General features: G+C 47.5%; 1 protein-coding gene across 6 annotated transcripts in view; it reads left to right on the top strand.

The window, feature by feature from the left end:
- LOC137782169 (myomegalin-like) overlaps positions 1–16846 on the top strand; it is a 35960-nt gene that overhangs the window by 9456 nt on the left and 9658 nt on the right. For 5 of the 6 annotated variants that reach the window (XM_068571319.1, XM_068571318.1, XM_068571316.1 and 2 more), the window contains exons 1-18: positions 6261–8503; positions 9713–9850; positions 9926–10045; positions 10130–10222; positions 10341–10565; positions 10651–10809; positions 10903–11004; positions 11494–11631; positions 12232–12411; positions 12591–12785; positions 12871–13053; positions 13128–13244; positions 13323–13391; positions 13481–13587; positions 13678–13817; positions 15921–16051; positions 16159–16310; positions 16392–16692. In XM_068571319.1, the coding sequence (XP_068427420.1) occupies positions 7163–8503; positions 9713–9850; positions 9926–10045; positions 10130–10222; positions 10341–10565; positions 10651–10809; positions 10903–11004; positions 11494–11631; positions 12232–12411; positions 12591–12785; positions 12871–13053; positions 13128–13244; positions 13323–13391; positions 13481–13587; positions 13678–13817; positions 15921–16051; positions 16159–16310; positions 16392–16692 (3891 nt within the window). In that variant the 5' untranslated portion in view covers positions 6261–7162. Of the gene's footprint in view, positions 1–1260; positions 1385–1463; positions 1622–1715; positions 1873–2881; positions 2936–6260; positions 8504–9712; positions 9851–9925; positions 10046–10129; positions 10223–10340; positions 10566–10650; positions 10810–10902; positions 11005–11493; positions 11632–12231; positions 12412–12590; positions 12786–12870; positions 13054–13127; positions 13245–13322; positions 13392–13480; positions 13588–13677; positions 13818–15920; positions 16052–16158; positions 16311–16391; positions 16693–16846 lie in introns of those variants that run through there. The other variant, XM_068571320.1, reaches the window with a different exon arrangement.

Raw genomic sequence — 16846 nt, 5'->3', positions numbered from 1 at the left:
GATTATATGTATAGTTCAAGACCAGGAATACCAGTTAATCACAAATGTGCATCCTTTTTAATACGGTTGATTCCTTAAAACTCACGTCCTCCTCTCCCCGCTGGGTTTCTCTTGCTCCAAAAACGCCTCCTGGAGCGTCAATAAGACACCTTGTTGGAAAGATTAGGACCCAAAGAATCAGAATCTGCAACATAAATCACAATAAAACAAAGTCTTGTCTTGTTAGGAAGGAGTTTCAGTCAAAAAACTGTGTCGTTCAGTCAAAAAATGGAAAAATATTACGTATTTTATGCCAAAACATTGTCTGAATGGAGCATGCTGTGACGGTGGAGGATTTTCACGCACGGTTTCCAAAAAGTTAAATTGGTATCGTTCATTATTGGCCGATTGTTGTTGCTCTTGGAAAAGATTAATCAGTTTTATCACTGCTCTCTCTTTGTGCTGCTGTGTCGATCCCCCTTTTCACATTCTGTAGTATTGTTAGTCTGAGCAACACTTCAAGTCTGAACGTCACATTTTTATGTCGTATCTGACAGTTTCTTGAGTCCCGTGAACTTGAAGCTTCGCAGCTTTTCACCGTGGTTTTAATTTCTTTGTGTTGTTGACAGAATACACATTACTGACGTGTCAGGAAGGCTGGCCTTTAGCGCGAAGGTCTTGTCCAAAACACATAAAGACCACTTGTGCACGAGATAGACATTTGCATCACTCAGACCGGTTCAAAATATCCCAGCTATTTGAGCCGTTGCATGTGGCGGGCCGAGTTAAAAACGTACGTAGAGAAGGTCCGGGCCGGCGTCGCGGCGACATCGCGGCGCCGGCCATTCTGGGAGCAGAAATTCTCGCATGGCATCGTTAACTGACTCGGTGATACAGACAGACGCTCGCACAGGAGGAGCGAGAGGAACGCTGACATCATGAACGAGGAAGGTTCATGACGGAAGGACGTGTGCAAGGAATTTAACATTTTCATATATACATGCATACATACAGTAGCTTTCACATTTAGTTACAGGTTACTTACAACATGCAAAAGGTTCATCTTTTCTTTCTTGAGCCTTTCACCAACACATAACGCCGCTCACTATGACCATAAACACCTCCACCATGTGTAAAACTTGCTGGGTCTCCCATGAGCGTCGTAGCAGACAGCAGCGTGATGTCATCATTCTGTCTTGGCTCTGTGTGACGCTCTGTATTAGTTTGTATTCATTGTGATGCCGCTGATCAACTCTGACTTGTTGTTTTCCTGCTGAACAGCATCACAGCGGAGAGCTTGACCAATCACAATGAGGCGGAGTTGCAGAGACGCTGTCGGGAGCGACAGCAGGAAATCGACCACATGGAGCAGGTGCTCGAGACTAAGATTCAGGTCCTGCAGGAGGTTCGTCCGCTCACACACTCGGCCGGTTGAACCGACACGCAGGTTTACAAATCCTAACTGTGTGTGTGTGTGTTTTCAGGAGGCCCAGCTAGCGCGCAGCGAGGCCGAGCGGATGGCCTCGCTGACTGGATCGCACTCCAATGCCTCCCTGCTCTCTCTGGACACCCCGATGGAGGACGACCCGGAGGACGAGAGGCCTCTGAGCATCCTGTCCCCGCCCAACAACAACAAAGACAGGTGCAAAGACACTAAGACATCTCCTCAACCTCCACAAATAGCTAACAATCCACCTCCCCTGTGCTCACTGGCATGTCCTCCTGTCTGTGCTCAGGTTGATAGAGGAGCTGACGAAAGAGCTTTGCTCCAAGGAGGCGCTCATCACAGAACTGAGCGGGGAAAAGACGACGCTCACACTCAGGGTGGGAGAGCTGGAGGGACAAGTTCACGAGCTGTCCTCGTCTCTGCTGCAGAAGGACAAGGATGTGGACGTGCGTAGACATTGCATTCCTATTTTCACTGTCGCCGCCCCTTTAAAAAACCTCTTTGTCTTAGCAAAGTGATCCCATCCATCATTAAAACCCTGTATGGTGTATACAAGACTTATTTTACTACTGCATTCCTCTGGACCACCATGTCTCCTCTGGCTGAGCTTCTATTCCAGAAAGAGGCTCCTGAAGCAGCATATGTCACATTCCTGAACCTCACTTTACCCGCTATTCATGTCGGTCACGAGAACTATTTGCACGCAGAAAACTGCGTCTTAAACAAACACTTACACTGCAGAGCGCATGTGAGATAATAAACCTGTATTGATCCCCATGAAGTAAGTCAGTCACCCTCCAACAACACCGGCTGGATATCTAGATGACTATGGAGGTAGATTTATGTAGTTTTTACCCGAGCAAATTTGTTGCTTGTAAGTAAATTATATCAAAAATCTTTGCTCTCAATTCCCCAAATTTTGCTCTAAAAAAAAAACATTTGCTCTAAAAAAAAAAGTGCTCTCAATTTCAAAATCTTTGCTCTCAATTCAAAAATACACTCGAAAAAAATACATTGTCCAAAAAAATACACTCTTTTTTTAAATTTCTTTTTTAAAGTTTTTATTTTTTTATTTTTTTGAGAATGTATTTTTTTTTTAGAGCAAAGTTTTTTGAATTGAGAACACTTTTTTTTTTTTTTTTTGGAGCAAATGTTTGTTTTTTTAGAGCATTTTTTTGGAATTGAGAGCAAAGATTTTTGATATAATTTCCTTACAAACAAGAAATTTGCTCAGGTAAAAAATACACAAATCTACCTCCGTAGATGACGGCAAACAGGAAATACTGTGTGCCGGCTTCCTGTGCACCTCACAGACAGCTTCAAAGTCAGACGGTCATTTGTTGACTTTCCTGTTTCCTTATGTTTACTCAATCTTAACATTGATTGTAAGGTTCATTATTTTAATGCCCAGATTAGTACGTACAGTAAGCTAATCGTCTGTCTCCCTCCTCACAGTTTTATCACGAGGAACTCGTCCGAGAGCGGCTGCGCATCGAACAGGAGATGCAGGTATGTGGAGCTCTGCGTCTTTGTGCTGGTTCATCAGTCTTCACATGTTGGTATAAAGTTCTCCACTAAGCGTCAGAACAGCCTCACAGTTCTCTCTGCATGTCAGAGCGACTCTGCCTCCTCATGGCCGAGTGACACATTGCACTTTCACACAGCCGCTAACCACTAACAGCACTTATTTCAACAATTTGTATTTATTTTTTTACAAAAGTGCTGAAGCTGGAGGGAGACCAGAGACATGTTAATACAACCAGTACGTTAGAGGAGTTATTTCTCTTTTAGCCACTGAAGAAAAAGGCAGTGTGGCAACCTGCTGAAGTAAACCTTCTACACTCAATACAACTACTCTCTGTAATATAATGTCAGAACAAAAAGTAGGTCACAAGCTGAAACTCGTCTGTGCAGTCTGACCCTGACGGTTTCATCATTGAAATAAGAACTTTCCTCTGAAACAAACAGCTCGTCTCCGTCTTCTTGCTCTGCAATAGATGGAACGTCATGTGAGGCTGCTCGTGAGCTTCCTGAGGGTTTATCTCATCACACAAAGTGCCAGAATCTCATTACATTTATAGGCTTTAGCTGCACCGACATCCCCAAGGACACATTTCTCTCCTGATGTTGAACTAAACTGCTAATGGAGGGGGGCCAGTACCTCCATGTGAACTCCGTCTCCATAGTGGGAGTCTTTGTCATCAATTTGCATTTCTATTAATCAATAATCATACCCACGGTTTACTTTACTATTCCCTGACGTTGTGCTGTGCAGTGTTGCTTCATGTTATTTGGCCTGAGTGCGTCTCTGTTAGCGGTGTTGCAAATATTTTGGTTTGTTGGGTGAATTTAACTTTTAAATCAGTCGCGGGTGAAAGATGCAAATGTTCTCAGCGGGCCGGCTCTCTGCTCAGATTTCACACTGGATGCATGTGTGCTGATATGTTTGTATGTGTGAGTGTTTAAAAGGAAACAAACAGGGGTAGTGTGTTCAGAAATGGACGACAACACAATGTGCAAAACATTTGGTCAAGTTTTTGTACCTTTGTGTTGTGGGTTTTGAGGTCAGTGCAGTGGACATTTGCAAAGGGAGGTGACAGTTATTTGTTGGTTGTGTGTATCTGTAAACACAAATGAGACAGCATGTAGAATACAACAACATGTACAACACAATGAATCCATCAAATCCAACACACCTTTAGACATATTTTTTTCATTTTAAGAATTTCAGGAAATGCCGTTCCAGGTAAAATATGGTTAAAACAAAACTCATTTGCCATATTTTGTATGTTCTGCAGCAGTGATAGAAACTGTTCATACAGTGCGTGTGTGTGTGTGTGTGTGTGTGTGTGTGTGTGTGTGTGTGTGTGTGTGTGTGTGTGTGTGTGTGTGTGTGTGTACACTTCTTTGTATGTGTATGTGTGCATGCAGGCATCTCGCTGGTTAGCAGTTTAGCGGCTCTGGTTTCAGCCGCGTTGTCGATCGGCCGGGTTGACCTTTGAGTGCTCGGCGGCCGCCAACACTGATATCAAGTTGTGTAGTTTCCTACAGACACACGCAATGAGAGCTGCTAATGAGTTCCCCAGACACCACAACCATATGGATCACATGTAGGGCTGGTGAGAGAGGAAGAACCGGGGAAAGAAATATCACCTGCAACCTCTTAAGACAATTATTTACAGGGTTTCCTTCCTTTTCTTCAGGAATAATTTGTAGTAATTGGTGCCCTGTGAACTACTGAATCATTTATAATTTGCGTGTATTCAATTACACAGAACATCTGATCAAAAAGAAGAAGGATAATTTGCCCACTGTTATTTATAATTCAGCTGCATTCTTGTCACACGTGTTGTTGGCCGTCTGCAGCCTCCTTTCCTGCAGGCAGAGTCCAACAAACATCTGATCAACAAAAGTTGACTTAGGCCCCAAAAGTTGCGTTTCTAGCAATCAGCAATCGAGGATCCTGAAGCAGATATAAGATCCCAAGACTCTGACTCACACTTTAATGACGATGCACATAATCAGCACTTTGTCCTGGAGTCACAGAACGTCTTTGAGGACTTTAGCGGTCAGGAGATGTTACACTGCGTCGCTACGAGGAGAAGCATGACCCTCTGTGTGCGAACCCTCAGGAAAACAGCAACTCTAGTTGCTGCTGAGATGCACAGTCATGCTGCAAGCTTCATGGCAACAAGAAGTACAAATATTACTAATCTTGAGGCAATAGCATGTATTGACATTAGTTACCATGGTAGGATGATGACTCCCTTAAAAGCCACCAAACCAGTATGATTATACTCTTTTACTCTGTCGGTGTGATAGTGATTCTATTCAAAGTGAATCTTAACCTCGAGCAACTATTAACCCCACCACACAGCAGCAACCGTTAACTGCTGATCATATGTTTTCATGATAACTGGTTTCATTTCTCACTGGAAACATGGTTTTGTCTTGAGAGCCTCCAGATAAAATAAGAATGAATGTGTAAAGGTTAAGCAGGTGACCTTGAATACTTTCATTTAAACATTATGAATGTTATTGGTCTGTTCTAGACACCATTCCCCCAGTAAGATTATGAAGGAACGGTCATTATTGCAGAAATTCAAAGATGTGTTGCACCAAGTGTCATCTTTACAACAAAAAGGTTGCAGCACAGCTTAAAGTAAAGTTCTAGAAAGAGGAAACTGGTTCGAATCAACCCTCAGGCAGTGTGTGTGTGTGTGTGTGTGTGTGTGTGTGTGTGTGTGTGTGTGTGTGTGTGTGTGTGTGTGTGTGTGTGCGTGTGGTGTGTGTGTGTGTGTGTGTGTGTGTGTGAGAGAGAGAGAGAGAGAGAGAGAGAGAGAGAGAGAGAGAGAGAGAGAGAGAGGATCTGACATTCTGCTCTGTATTTGTGCTGTATTTGTGATTAAATTTAACACAAATTGGACATTAGAAAATAATGAAATATAATGTATAATATTATTACATACAATAGTTTTGAACCGTGCAGGTTAGAGTAATAATGTGTAGAGCCTGTGCAGCATTATTCTAAATGACTTTACTTGCATTACAACATGCTGTGGAAAGACTGCATGGTCATGCCACTAAATAAATGAATGTGATAAAAAATAGAATAGAATAGAGTCTATTCTCTTCGGTACTTTAATTTTACAGAGCGTCACTAATGTCGCTACTGAGCATTTCACCGGTTCAGTCAGGCGAACAGAGGCTCGCGAACCGGGCAGGAGGAAGCAGCAGACTCCGAGGGGAACACCATTCTGTCTCTTTCACAATTACCTCCAAAATAAAGCTAATAATCCATGAGTTTACATTATATAGTGTGTATTAGGACATAAAGGGCCGATTCGAAACAGAAAATGGATTTAACGGCGACCAAACCGTGAGCATCGCTGTGTGACTGCATCGTACCCCCCCTCTGGTTTCCCATGAATGGTATGCTCCGCCGCTGCGGGTCTGATTCAGGCAGCTCGTCGTTATCAGCCCGGAGGATCTCCGACCTCACGAAGCAGCCGGTCAGACCAGCGCGGGTTCGCTTCTCCGGCTTCTCTCCAAAAAAAAAAGAGCTCTGAAATGAATAAAGACTCACGTCTCTGGACGCAGATACCGGAGAAAGACTCAGAAGACTGTCCCGGGACGCCAACCGCTCTGTGTCCGTGTGCCGGAGTGTTATTACCGATCACCCGGTCGTTTACTACCCTGACGGCGCGCGGTGCGGCTCGTGTGTCCGTGACAGCCGACTGATGGTGCAGAGGCGCGTGCGGGGCTGTTGGGAAATGCGAAACGGCGGTTCGGTGACAGCGCGAGGACGATATCCAGATCGATACTGCATCTGATTCATGAGACTTTCATATTTTGACTGTGCGCCATGTTCCCGATGCACCTGCACCTGCAGCAAAGGAATGGTGATCCTGGGCTGATGGATATTGTTTTTTAATTGACGTCACCATATCTGCTTACCTATTTTTTTACCTCATGGATTCTCAGTCCTGCCAAGAACCTCACGTGCAAATTGCTTCTCCTTGTCTACCTCATTTCATTTCTTGTAAGCCATTGGATTGAATGCCATTGCAAGGACTGATACCACAAGGATCTTTATTTTGAATGCTTTCATTGTAAGCACATGTTTATTCTGATGCAGGTTGCCAGTGTGTTCTTTTTGTTGTGATCACATTCATCAGAATAAGGGTTCAGGGGTCCTCGTGTTGGAGCGAATAAGGATCATTCCAAACCTGTGGCATGCTCGATCTCAAGATGAAGGAAACGTGTCGCATCTGTGGACGCGAGCTCTGTGGGAACCAGCGGCGGTGGATCTTCCATCCCACCCCGAAGCTCAACCTGCAGGTGCTGCTGTCCCACGCCGTCGGGCGAGAGCTGACCCGGGACGGCCGGGGAGAGTTCGCCTGCTCCAAGTGCACCTTCATGCTGGACCGCATGTACCGCTTCGACACGGTGATCGCCCGCGTGGAGGCCCTGTCCATCGAGAGGCTGCAGCGTCTCCTGCAGGAGAAACACCGGCTGAGGCAGTGCGTCAGCGGGCTCTACCGGAAGACCAATCCAGAGGAGGGGGCGGCGACGTTACCTGGAGATGACGACGACGGATCAGGAGACGGGATGGTTGACTTTTCTGGTCTCACTCATGCAAAGTACTGTGCCCTGCTCCAAGATGACATGGTCTACTCGTTGTATGAGTCCTGGGCCGACGACGGCCTGGACTGTCAACACCACCACCAGCACCACCAGCACCACCGCCCTCGAAGTTCTGCTGGTCCAGAGTCGGAGGTTACGGCTGCGGGCTCACAGCGTTGTGTTCCCAGCACTCCCAGGAGGTGTCGGGGTTGTTCCTACTGGCGGGTGGCGGACTCTGACTATGAAGCTGTTTGTAAGGTGCCCAGGAAGCTGGCTCGGAGTATTTCCTGTGGGCCGTCGTCCAGATATTCGGCCAGTGTTGGTGGAGGGAGTGTGACTGGAGGAGGAGGAGGTGGTGGAGAAAATAATAACATGGAGGATTCAGAAGAACCGGCCTCCTCTTTAACCCTCGTCCCTGGTTCTCAGGACCCCTCGAGGTCATCAGATAGTGATCGCACAATAGCTGGACGAGCCAGCTCCAGCCCCTCTGTAGCATCCTTGGAGACCACTGAGGAATATATTCAGCCCGGAGCCATTATAGATGGGCAACTGATCTCCCCAAAGGACCTAATAGATGACCGGAAATCCGACTCCTTCTCGGAGGAGCACATGGGATCCACACATGACGGAGCCTCACCTGGACCCAGCCTCTCGCTGGCCCTCTGCTTGCTGCAGAGCTGTGCTGTCTACAGGCCGGTCCTGAGCTGTAAGGGCAGTAAGCTGCCGGTGCTGCTGCGACAGAGCAACGGAGGCTCGAGGCTGCTCTTCCCAGATCCTGTTCTGGGAATGTCTGACGGGTCTCCAGAGGGAGCAAGAGACAACCACATGCCTACACCTGAGTTCGAGACTCCTCGGATCAGGCTGCTGGATCAGGATCTGAACCTGGCTTACATGGAGGAGGATTTGATGGACGATTTGTACAAAGAGTATCCTCCCCCACGTTCTCACCAGGTATACAACATCAACAAGGATGGTGATGAATCCAGGGATGTTAATACTGCAGTATGATGACGTGCATTTAAGTAGTGCATTTCTACCCGACTACTGCAAATGTGCCGAATCTGCAGCAGCGTGAGAGAACCAACCCAACAGGCTTTAATGTTTGACAGACCAACAGTGCCGCCTGCACACAAAATGAGTATTCTCACCTCTTAATTAGCTTCATAATCCCACTGTCAGTCACTAAAATCCTGCCGACGGTTTCTCTAACAATCTTTTACTCGGGAGGATGTGAGCATATGTTTGTGTGTGTGTGTGTGTGTGTGTGTGTGTGTGTGTGTGTGTGTGTTGTGGGAATACATTACATGAGCAGCCCGGTGATGGTAAGCTGTTTGGCTTGACATGGCCTAATTACCTAGCGTGTCCGTGTGGACACACAAAAAGGCCATTAGTCAAGTCAATAAGGTAGAAAGCACATTCCTTATTTAACAATTTAGTGATTTGCAAATGTCTAAAATCTCCAAATATAATTGACTTCCATCACAGCTGCAAAATACTGAACACCGCCTGCAGACACACGACCAGCGTTTCCAGTTACACAGCAGCGTGTTGTGCGACAGGACTTTCTGCTTCACAACGTACAAAGTCTTCAAGCCAATAACAATTAGCCAAATATTCTTGCGGGTGTGTATTTGCCTCTGTGTGCCCGTGGAGCCGGGCTGAAGTAGGTTAGATGAGGGGAGACATTAAGACAGAGTGACTCCACCACTGGCCTATTTTTTTTTACTCGGAGCCCTTGAGGCAAAGTGATCCACGCAATGTCAGACCATCCCATCATCTCAGCTGTGGTTGGTTGGTACAATAACCCCATTGAAATGGTTTGTTAACGGGATCATTTCTATTAGAAAACATTCTTGCATTCAAACTCTACATGTGTAAACTACACATTTATCTTGGTGAATCAAAGTATACGTTATGTAAAGATCAGAGTGGTACAGATCTCTTTGAGCATGCTCGCTTGTGCTTACTCATGCATGCAGACACGCACACCCATGGCTGTTTACACAGTACACATCAGTGAGCTGAGGTTTTACACTGAAAGTTATGCAGCTCAGTGCTTCTGTATTTTTCATGATATTGAAACTAATTTCAATATTTCAAGATATTAACATGTTTTTTTCATAACTTGAAACACTTAAAACCTTCTTTTTGTCCTTAAAGAGCCTCGTTGAGGAGCAGCAGACTCAACTGAACCAGTACGAGTGTGCAGCCGGTCAGTGTGTCAGCGAGCTGCAGAAGGCCCAGCTGCAGGTCCAATCCCTGCAGGCCAAGATCCACGAGAGCGAGGCCAACAACATGGTACGCCCCTTTTTTTAATGTGATATTTCTCATAGCGGTTGACAGCCTGACGGTGTGACCCGTTTCCCTCTTCAGAAACTGCAGGAGAAGCTGAACGAGATGGAGTGTGAGCTGCGTTCCATCCGCGAGGCTGCTCAGAGTCAGGAACGAACCATCCAGGGTCTCACGGACTCCATCGGCACCAAAGACACTGAGGTGGGTGTTTATCTGTGTTGTCAACCTGTGCGAGATGAAACCTCCTACACACACTCACACACACACAATCTATTCTGCTCTAAGGCCCAGGAGCTGTACCACCTGATGGAAGGGCAGAACACCACACTGTGTAAGCTCAGAGAAATGGTCCACCGCAACCAGCTTTCTCAATTCAAGGTGAGACTTGGTGCACGCAGAGTGGCAGCGACCCCTGACCTCGAATCATTCTTTCATGGATAGTGAGAAACCTCCTCTGGAGGCATGACCCGCTGACTTTGCTCTGGTCCTTCTCCAGGCTCCAGAGGGGATCAGCGAGCCTGTGATGCTCGCCCAGCTGCAGGGCGAGCTGGTGGCCGTGCAAAGCTCCTTGTTCTCTCTGGGACTGGAGCTGGAGGCCAGCCAGAGGAGTCTGAGACAGAGCCAGAGGCAAGGAGAGGACCTGTCGAGGTTCAAGGACAGACTCAACTCTGATCTGCAGGAGTCCCAGCAGTACAGGGACGTCACTGAAAAGCACAACCAGGTTCGTGCGTTTGCGTACGTGTATGTGGGGAACAAATATTGAAGGATACGGCGTGTGTGTGACCTCCCGTCTGTGCTACATGCAGGACCTGCGCGCCGCCCTCCAGAAGACTCGCTCCGAGCTTCTGGCTAAAGAAGCGGCGCTGAAGGAGGCCGAGATGGAGCGACACACCGCGCTGCAGGAGAAGGACCTGAGCATCACACAGCTCAAGCACTTTGTGCAGGACAAGGAGCAACAGCTGCAGGTTAATCAATCTGTGCATACAGTTTACAGTTGCGTACATGCATACACACATGTGCACATTCCTGATCCTGTCTGAACACCTGTGTGTCTGTAGGAGTACTCGGCCATGTTGGATTCAACAGGAAGCTCCAAGCCAAGAGATTCCCTGCTGGAAAAACTTAAAGAGCGTATTAAGGACAGAGACAGAGCTCTGGAGGTAAAAGTCACACACACTCATATACACACCAGGGATATTAATGAAAGGCAGCTTGATAGAAAGAGCATGAGCACCACAGTACTACTGTTCCGTGTGTGGTGGTACAATGTACGGTGTGATTAATGCGACTGTCTTGGAAATGGAGAGAAAAGACTTTAGTATGCATCTTGAAATTGTTATGCAAACTCCCCCGATCAGTAAACCAGCATAAAATGTCAATACTAACAGTAAAAAAAGGAGAAGCGGGAGGGAAAATGTCAGTACTCTCTTATCGGGTAACGTCATGTTGCAACCCGACAGCGTTGGTAAATCATTTTTCCTGAATATCAGATGCTGACGGTGTTCTCGAACAAAAATGTTCATTTCATACGCTGACTCATTTATGAGATCCGGAGCTTCAACACCTTCTCAGAACATGATTAATATCACAGTTCAGGGCGCCCAGAATAGCAGCAGTGTCCTTTTTTCTCCCCCTCTCGCCGTCTGCAGCGCTCCATCGACGACAAGTTCCGCTGTGTCGAGGAGCGCGAGGGCCAAGTGAGGAGGCTGCAGCTGGCGCTCAGGGAGAAGGAAAGAGACCTGGAGCGACTCCGCTGCATCCTGTCCAACAACGAGGAGACCATCACGGTGCGCTCACCGGACCGTCAGACCTGCCGTCTTGTAGTGAAGCAGCGGTTCTCAAACTGTTTCTGTCTCCGCTTTGGAGGAAGCAAAATGTTCCACCGCCCCGACAACACGGGAACAAAAGGGTCCAACTTCTTGAGACTCCTCCGTCCGTGCTTTTTTAATTAGTAGATTAAAGAAAATGTAAATCCCCTTCAAGTAAACCAGATTGCTCCGTCTGACAAAAACTAATAACATGTGCAATCACTTTGTTAAAACAATGCAAATAAAGTTATATATGTGCAAAAAATAACTCATATTTGGCAAAAAAAAGATGAGCAAGGAAGCCGGTTGGATCCCTGTTTTCTCCCCATAGTTTCATGTTGAAGTGTCCTTGAGCAAGGCACTGAAGCCCCAGCGCTTCACAGCAGCACAAAGCTCCTTCATTACTAAAGGTGGTGACATGCAGAGAATAATTCCCCTACTGTGGGATTAATAATTCCTTGAATCTGCATCTCGAGAGGGTCGCGCCCCACAGTTAGAGAACCGCTGTCCTCATGGCATGTTGTTAAATACAGTGAACAGTTGCTCTGTGTGTGGTCACGCCTGTGATTGTGACATCAGAGTCTGGACGCGCTGGTGCGCGGCAAAGAGCTGGAGCTGGAACAAGCGGCCGAGGCCTACAGGAACCTGCAGTGGCTGAAGCAGCAGAGCGAGGAGAAGGAGAGAAACACTCTGAGAGAGAAGGACGCCATCATCAGCCAGCTGCAGGCAGCGCTACAGACACACAGCCTGGAGGCACAGGTAACACACACTCACACACGCATGCAAACACACTGCCTTTATTTATCGGGCACGGCTCGCTCTGTGTTTCCAAAGCTTTGGAAACGAACCCGTGCGACTCGTTTTCCACCGGCCTGCTTGAATGTTGTGTCGTGGCTCATTCGGGTGTGGCTGATTGTTGATTTTTTTTTTTTCTCCAGGATCTGACGGAGACCCTGGTTGCCCGCGTTCAGGCCGGTCCCACTGAGGTTGTAGAGGAGTTGAAAGCTCGGCTGGCGCTGAAAGAAAAGCTCTTCCGGGAACTTCTCTCGGACCGCAGCCGCCAGTCTAATGAGCACCGAGCTCAGGTCCAGGAGATGCTCAACACGCTCAGCTCCAAAGACCAGTACCTGCAGGTGGTCCATGTGGCTGGTACGGATGTGGAAATGCAGATGTGCACAACGAAGATACTTGAACCTCTTCTCTCTCTCTCTCTCGCAGGACTACTCCTACCGGCTCTCCCTTGTGATCAGCGAGCGCACCGGCCAGCTGCAGGAGCTTCGCAAGCAGCTGTCGTCTCGAGAGCAAGAGCTGCTCGAGCTGAAGCAGGACCAGGAGAGAGAGACGGGCGGGGAGGCGGAGCACCTGCGGAGTCTGCTCAAGGAGAAGGAAGCCTTCATCAAGGTACCTTCTCGTCGGTTTCCCTCCCTTCGCTTCGCCCCGCAGACCCGATCCTCACGGTGTGCTTCATTTGTCAGGAGCTGATGCAGAGCCGGGAGGAGGCGACGCAGCCGTCCTCCAAGGAGAGCGAGGCGGAGGTGACGGCTCTCCAGGAAGAGCTGCAGCTCGTACTGAAGAAGGAGAGGGAGGCGCAGGTATTTGTGTGGACACTGTGATTAAAAACAATGCTTTTTAAAAAACAAATCTCACATCTTTGTGCCCTCTCCCTGCAGACGGAGCTCTCTGCTCTGCGTTTGTCTTCGGCTCACCGGCAGGACAATAAGGACGGCGCCGATCATCACGTAGGGCGTCGCTTCGTTCGTCATCAATCAGACGGTATTTGTCTTATTTGTGCTGCGTAATGACAACTCCACCTGCTGCTGTGATCTAGTGTGCGCTGGAGCGGCTGGTGTCCGAGTACAACAGGCTGAACGAGGCCCTGAGGGTGGAGAAGAGGTTATACCAAAACCTCACACACATTCACACCAAGAGCGACAGGTAGAGAAGCTGCACGCGGGCCAGTTTCCTGTGAATATCTTTTTATTTGTCTGCTTTAAAAACAGATTGTCCCTCTCCCTCCCCCTTCAGCGCCGAGAGGATCCAGGCGCTCCACACTGAGCTCGACTCGGTGCAGGCGCTCCGCCGGCAGCTGGAGGACGTCCTGGCCGGCAGCCGCAGCGTGGCCCTGATGCTGGAACGGGCGTCTAAAAAGCCGCCTGACTTTGGAGGTGGGGACGGGCGGGGCGCTGTCACTGTTGCTCTGTCTGACCGCACCACCGCCGAGTGACGCTCTTTAATGTGACGCGGAGCCGTCTGTAGCCACTGACGGTCAATGAAAGCGATCAAGACAGTTCTGCTTTTAAGTGTGCATGTAAATCGGACCGTTCAGGTAGCTTCATCCAGATATTAAACGCACGACTCGCAGCAGCAGAAGCCTGTTTAACCTCGACGGTGTGAAGTGGCAACGTGCAACCCGTCGTCTTATTTATTAACCTGTTTTTCTGAGTGTGGTGTGAATATGTTTTTGTATCGGCCCGCGCAGTGCGGCTCTTCTGTTTTGCCATTTCTGTGTGCTGTCTCTCAGCGGTATCACTCCTGCAGCCTTATACTGTCACCGTGAAGTCTCGTGGAGAAACCCAAGCGCTCGCCTTACACTGGAACGTCTCACCATCCATCATTTGTTTTTTTATCTCATCTGTTTGTGAACCGGGATGTGCACATACCTCACCAGGCCCAAGATGCAAAACCCAAAAAAGATGGCCGACTAGTTTCCTTCAGTTCAGCTCAACCTTGGATTGCTCTCATAGTTAACTCGTTGTGTTTCAGTCTGATCGGTACGAACCATGAGGTCAGCGCAGCCACGCTGGAGAGAAGGAGGTTGTAACGCCGTGCTAGTTTAGTCTACGTGTTGTTTTTAGTTAGTCTGCTTGTCCAACTTAAGATTAAAGACGGTAGAAAAATATAATATGGACCAACTTTACTGTCTGCATCATGCTGTCTGGCATTCACATGAGATATGAATGCCAGAAATAATACTTCATTTAATATTTTATTAGGTAGAATACATTTGTGCCGATCTCTCCTCGAGCCTCAGAGATGGAGTCCTTGTCAACACTTCTTTTTGTATTTTTAATGCAACGGTAATAAAAAAATGTGCTGGCTTTTTGTCAAAAGCACTTATGTGTGTTGTGTTTAATGGGGAATTTGTCTTCATAGCGTCCCGAATCTGAAACCCCCGACTCAGTCCTTGAACTACCTCCCTCCTGTCCCCCAGAGCTCAACCCACATTTTATCTACCTGAACCTTCCTCAGCCTCCTCGTCTGTCCTGACATGTCCTTCATCCTATAAGAACACACGTTAGAAATGTGTTTTAAAAATATCTCAACGTGTCAACAAACCTCTGTAGATATTCAGTCTTCGTACATATGAATAGAAACAAAACTATAACGTGTCTGACCAGACGTTTTCAATCCAAATGAGTGTTGTGTCTCTGTGTCCTCCCTCATGCATGATGCTGTGGCATGTTCACGTCTGCATGTCTGTTCTGCTGCATCGTTCAGACACACAACTAAAACGATATTCACAAACTGAGGGAAGCTCATGTGAGCCCTTTACTCGACATCTCTGGTCAACAACACACAGTTTGAAGGCGTTTCCCTTTCCATATGATCCCATAAGACAATATGTGGGTCCATATAATCAAACAGCACATTGTGTAAAAGTTATTATAGATTGAACAATGAGCTTCCTGCCCTTTCACTGCAGCACAAAGACATTTCATATGTTTAATTGTGATACTTGTTTTCGGGTGGAGTCACATGAACTTTATCCAGATTATGAACTGATCTCATAAGTTAAGAAAATACACACACACGACACACATCTACACACTGCATGTGACGTGGCTCTTTCCACTGAGACCTCTGCGTCCCGTGTGTGTGTGTGTGTGTGTGTACAATATTTCAATAACAAGCTGCACACATATTTAGTTTGGGCACAAAATCACCACTAAACCTTCCATGTCATATTTAAATGAATGTAAATCTATTACGTTTGTCTCAGTTTTTCATGAACACACACACACACACACACTCTCTCTTGCACTGCCTTGAGTGTGTTTTTGGCTGGCAGGCGGAGTGTGACGTAACATTTCCCTTTGGTCCCATGATGAAGTGGTGATTCAGCGTGTAAAGATCGGGATAGAGAGGCCGGAGAGGGAGAGACGGCCTTAAATCAAGAACTAGAAGAAGAACAGAGGATTGAGAAATAAACAAAAAAGAAAAAGGGGATGAAAGCAAATGGATGTTTTATGCGGTTGTTTTGTTCCCAGAGCTCAGCACAGACGAGGAAGGGGAGGAGGAGGAGGAAGGAGACGATGAAGATGGCAGCAGTGACGAGTTTACGGACAGCATAGAGGAGGATGACGACAAAGTGACGGCCAGAAGTTTGGCCTCCATTCAGGTAAAAGACTTCTATTCACTGTTCAACCCCTTTTGTAAGCATGTACATGTATCATGTTTGGACCTCTTCCTCATTTAAACTGTTCTTAAACCTCCTCGTCTGTCCAGGCTCGTGGAGCTGAGGGTGTGATTGGACCGCTGCTGACCCAGAGATCTGATGTGAAGCAGCTCGAGGAAGAGAGGAAGACACTGGAAGGCCAGCTTGAAGACATAAGGCGACAACTGGAGAGGGATGGATTCGCCTCCGTGGCTCAGATGAGGTGCACGTTTGTCTAAAGCTGCATGAGAGGAGGTTTACAATCTGACAACGTCCTCATGTTTATGTCTGTTTGTGCTGCCAGGAGCGCGCTGCAGAGGCTGCAGCAGGAGAACCGGGCTTTGAAAGAAACCAGAGGACGAGCTGGAGTCGTGGGGCCGAGGACGAACCCCGAGAGGGAGCGCGGGAGTTTGAGTCAGGGAGAGGAGATCGAAGAAGAGGAGGAGGAAGATATTGAGGAAGAAGATGAAGGGGAGGAAACCCCTCCAGTGCCGGTGGGGAAGCGAGCTCATCCGTGTGCGAGTCTGAGTGACGAGCGAGGGAAGAGGCGCTGCAAGGGCCGGCGCTCTCTGGCGTTCAACCGACACACACACCAGCCGGAGACGGTAACAACATTCTGCACATTCTGCACATCCTGCACATTCTGCACATTCTTCATCTCATGGAAATTAAACTTTGAGTGACTTAGTAGCTGCAGTTTGTAACTCTCTGTCAGACATTTTATGAAGTCACTGCAAAGCAGATTTCAGTGAAGTGTTT

This window comes from Clinocottus analis, unplaced genomic scaffold, assembly GCF_023055335.1.
Source record: "Clinocottus analis isolate CAN_PGR_092001 unplaced genomic scaffold, fCliAna1.0.p SCAF_11, whole genome shotgun sequence".
Lineage (NCBI taxonomy): Eukaryota > Metazoa > Chordata > Actinopteri > Perciformes > Cottidae > Clinocottus > Clinocottus analis.
The sequence above is the reverse complement of the archived record's forward strand: the minus strand, read 5'-3'. Positions and strand labels throughout refer to the sequence as shown.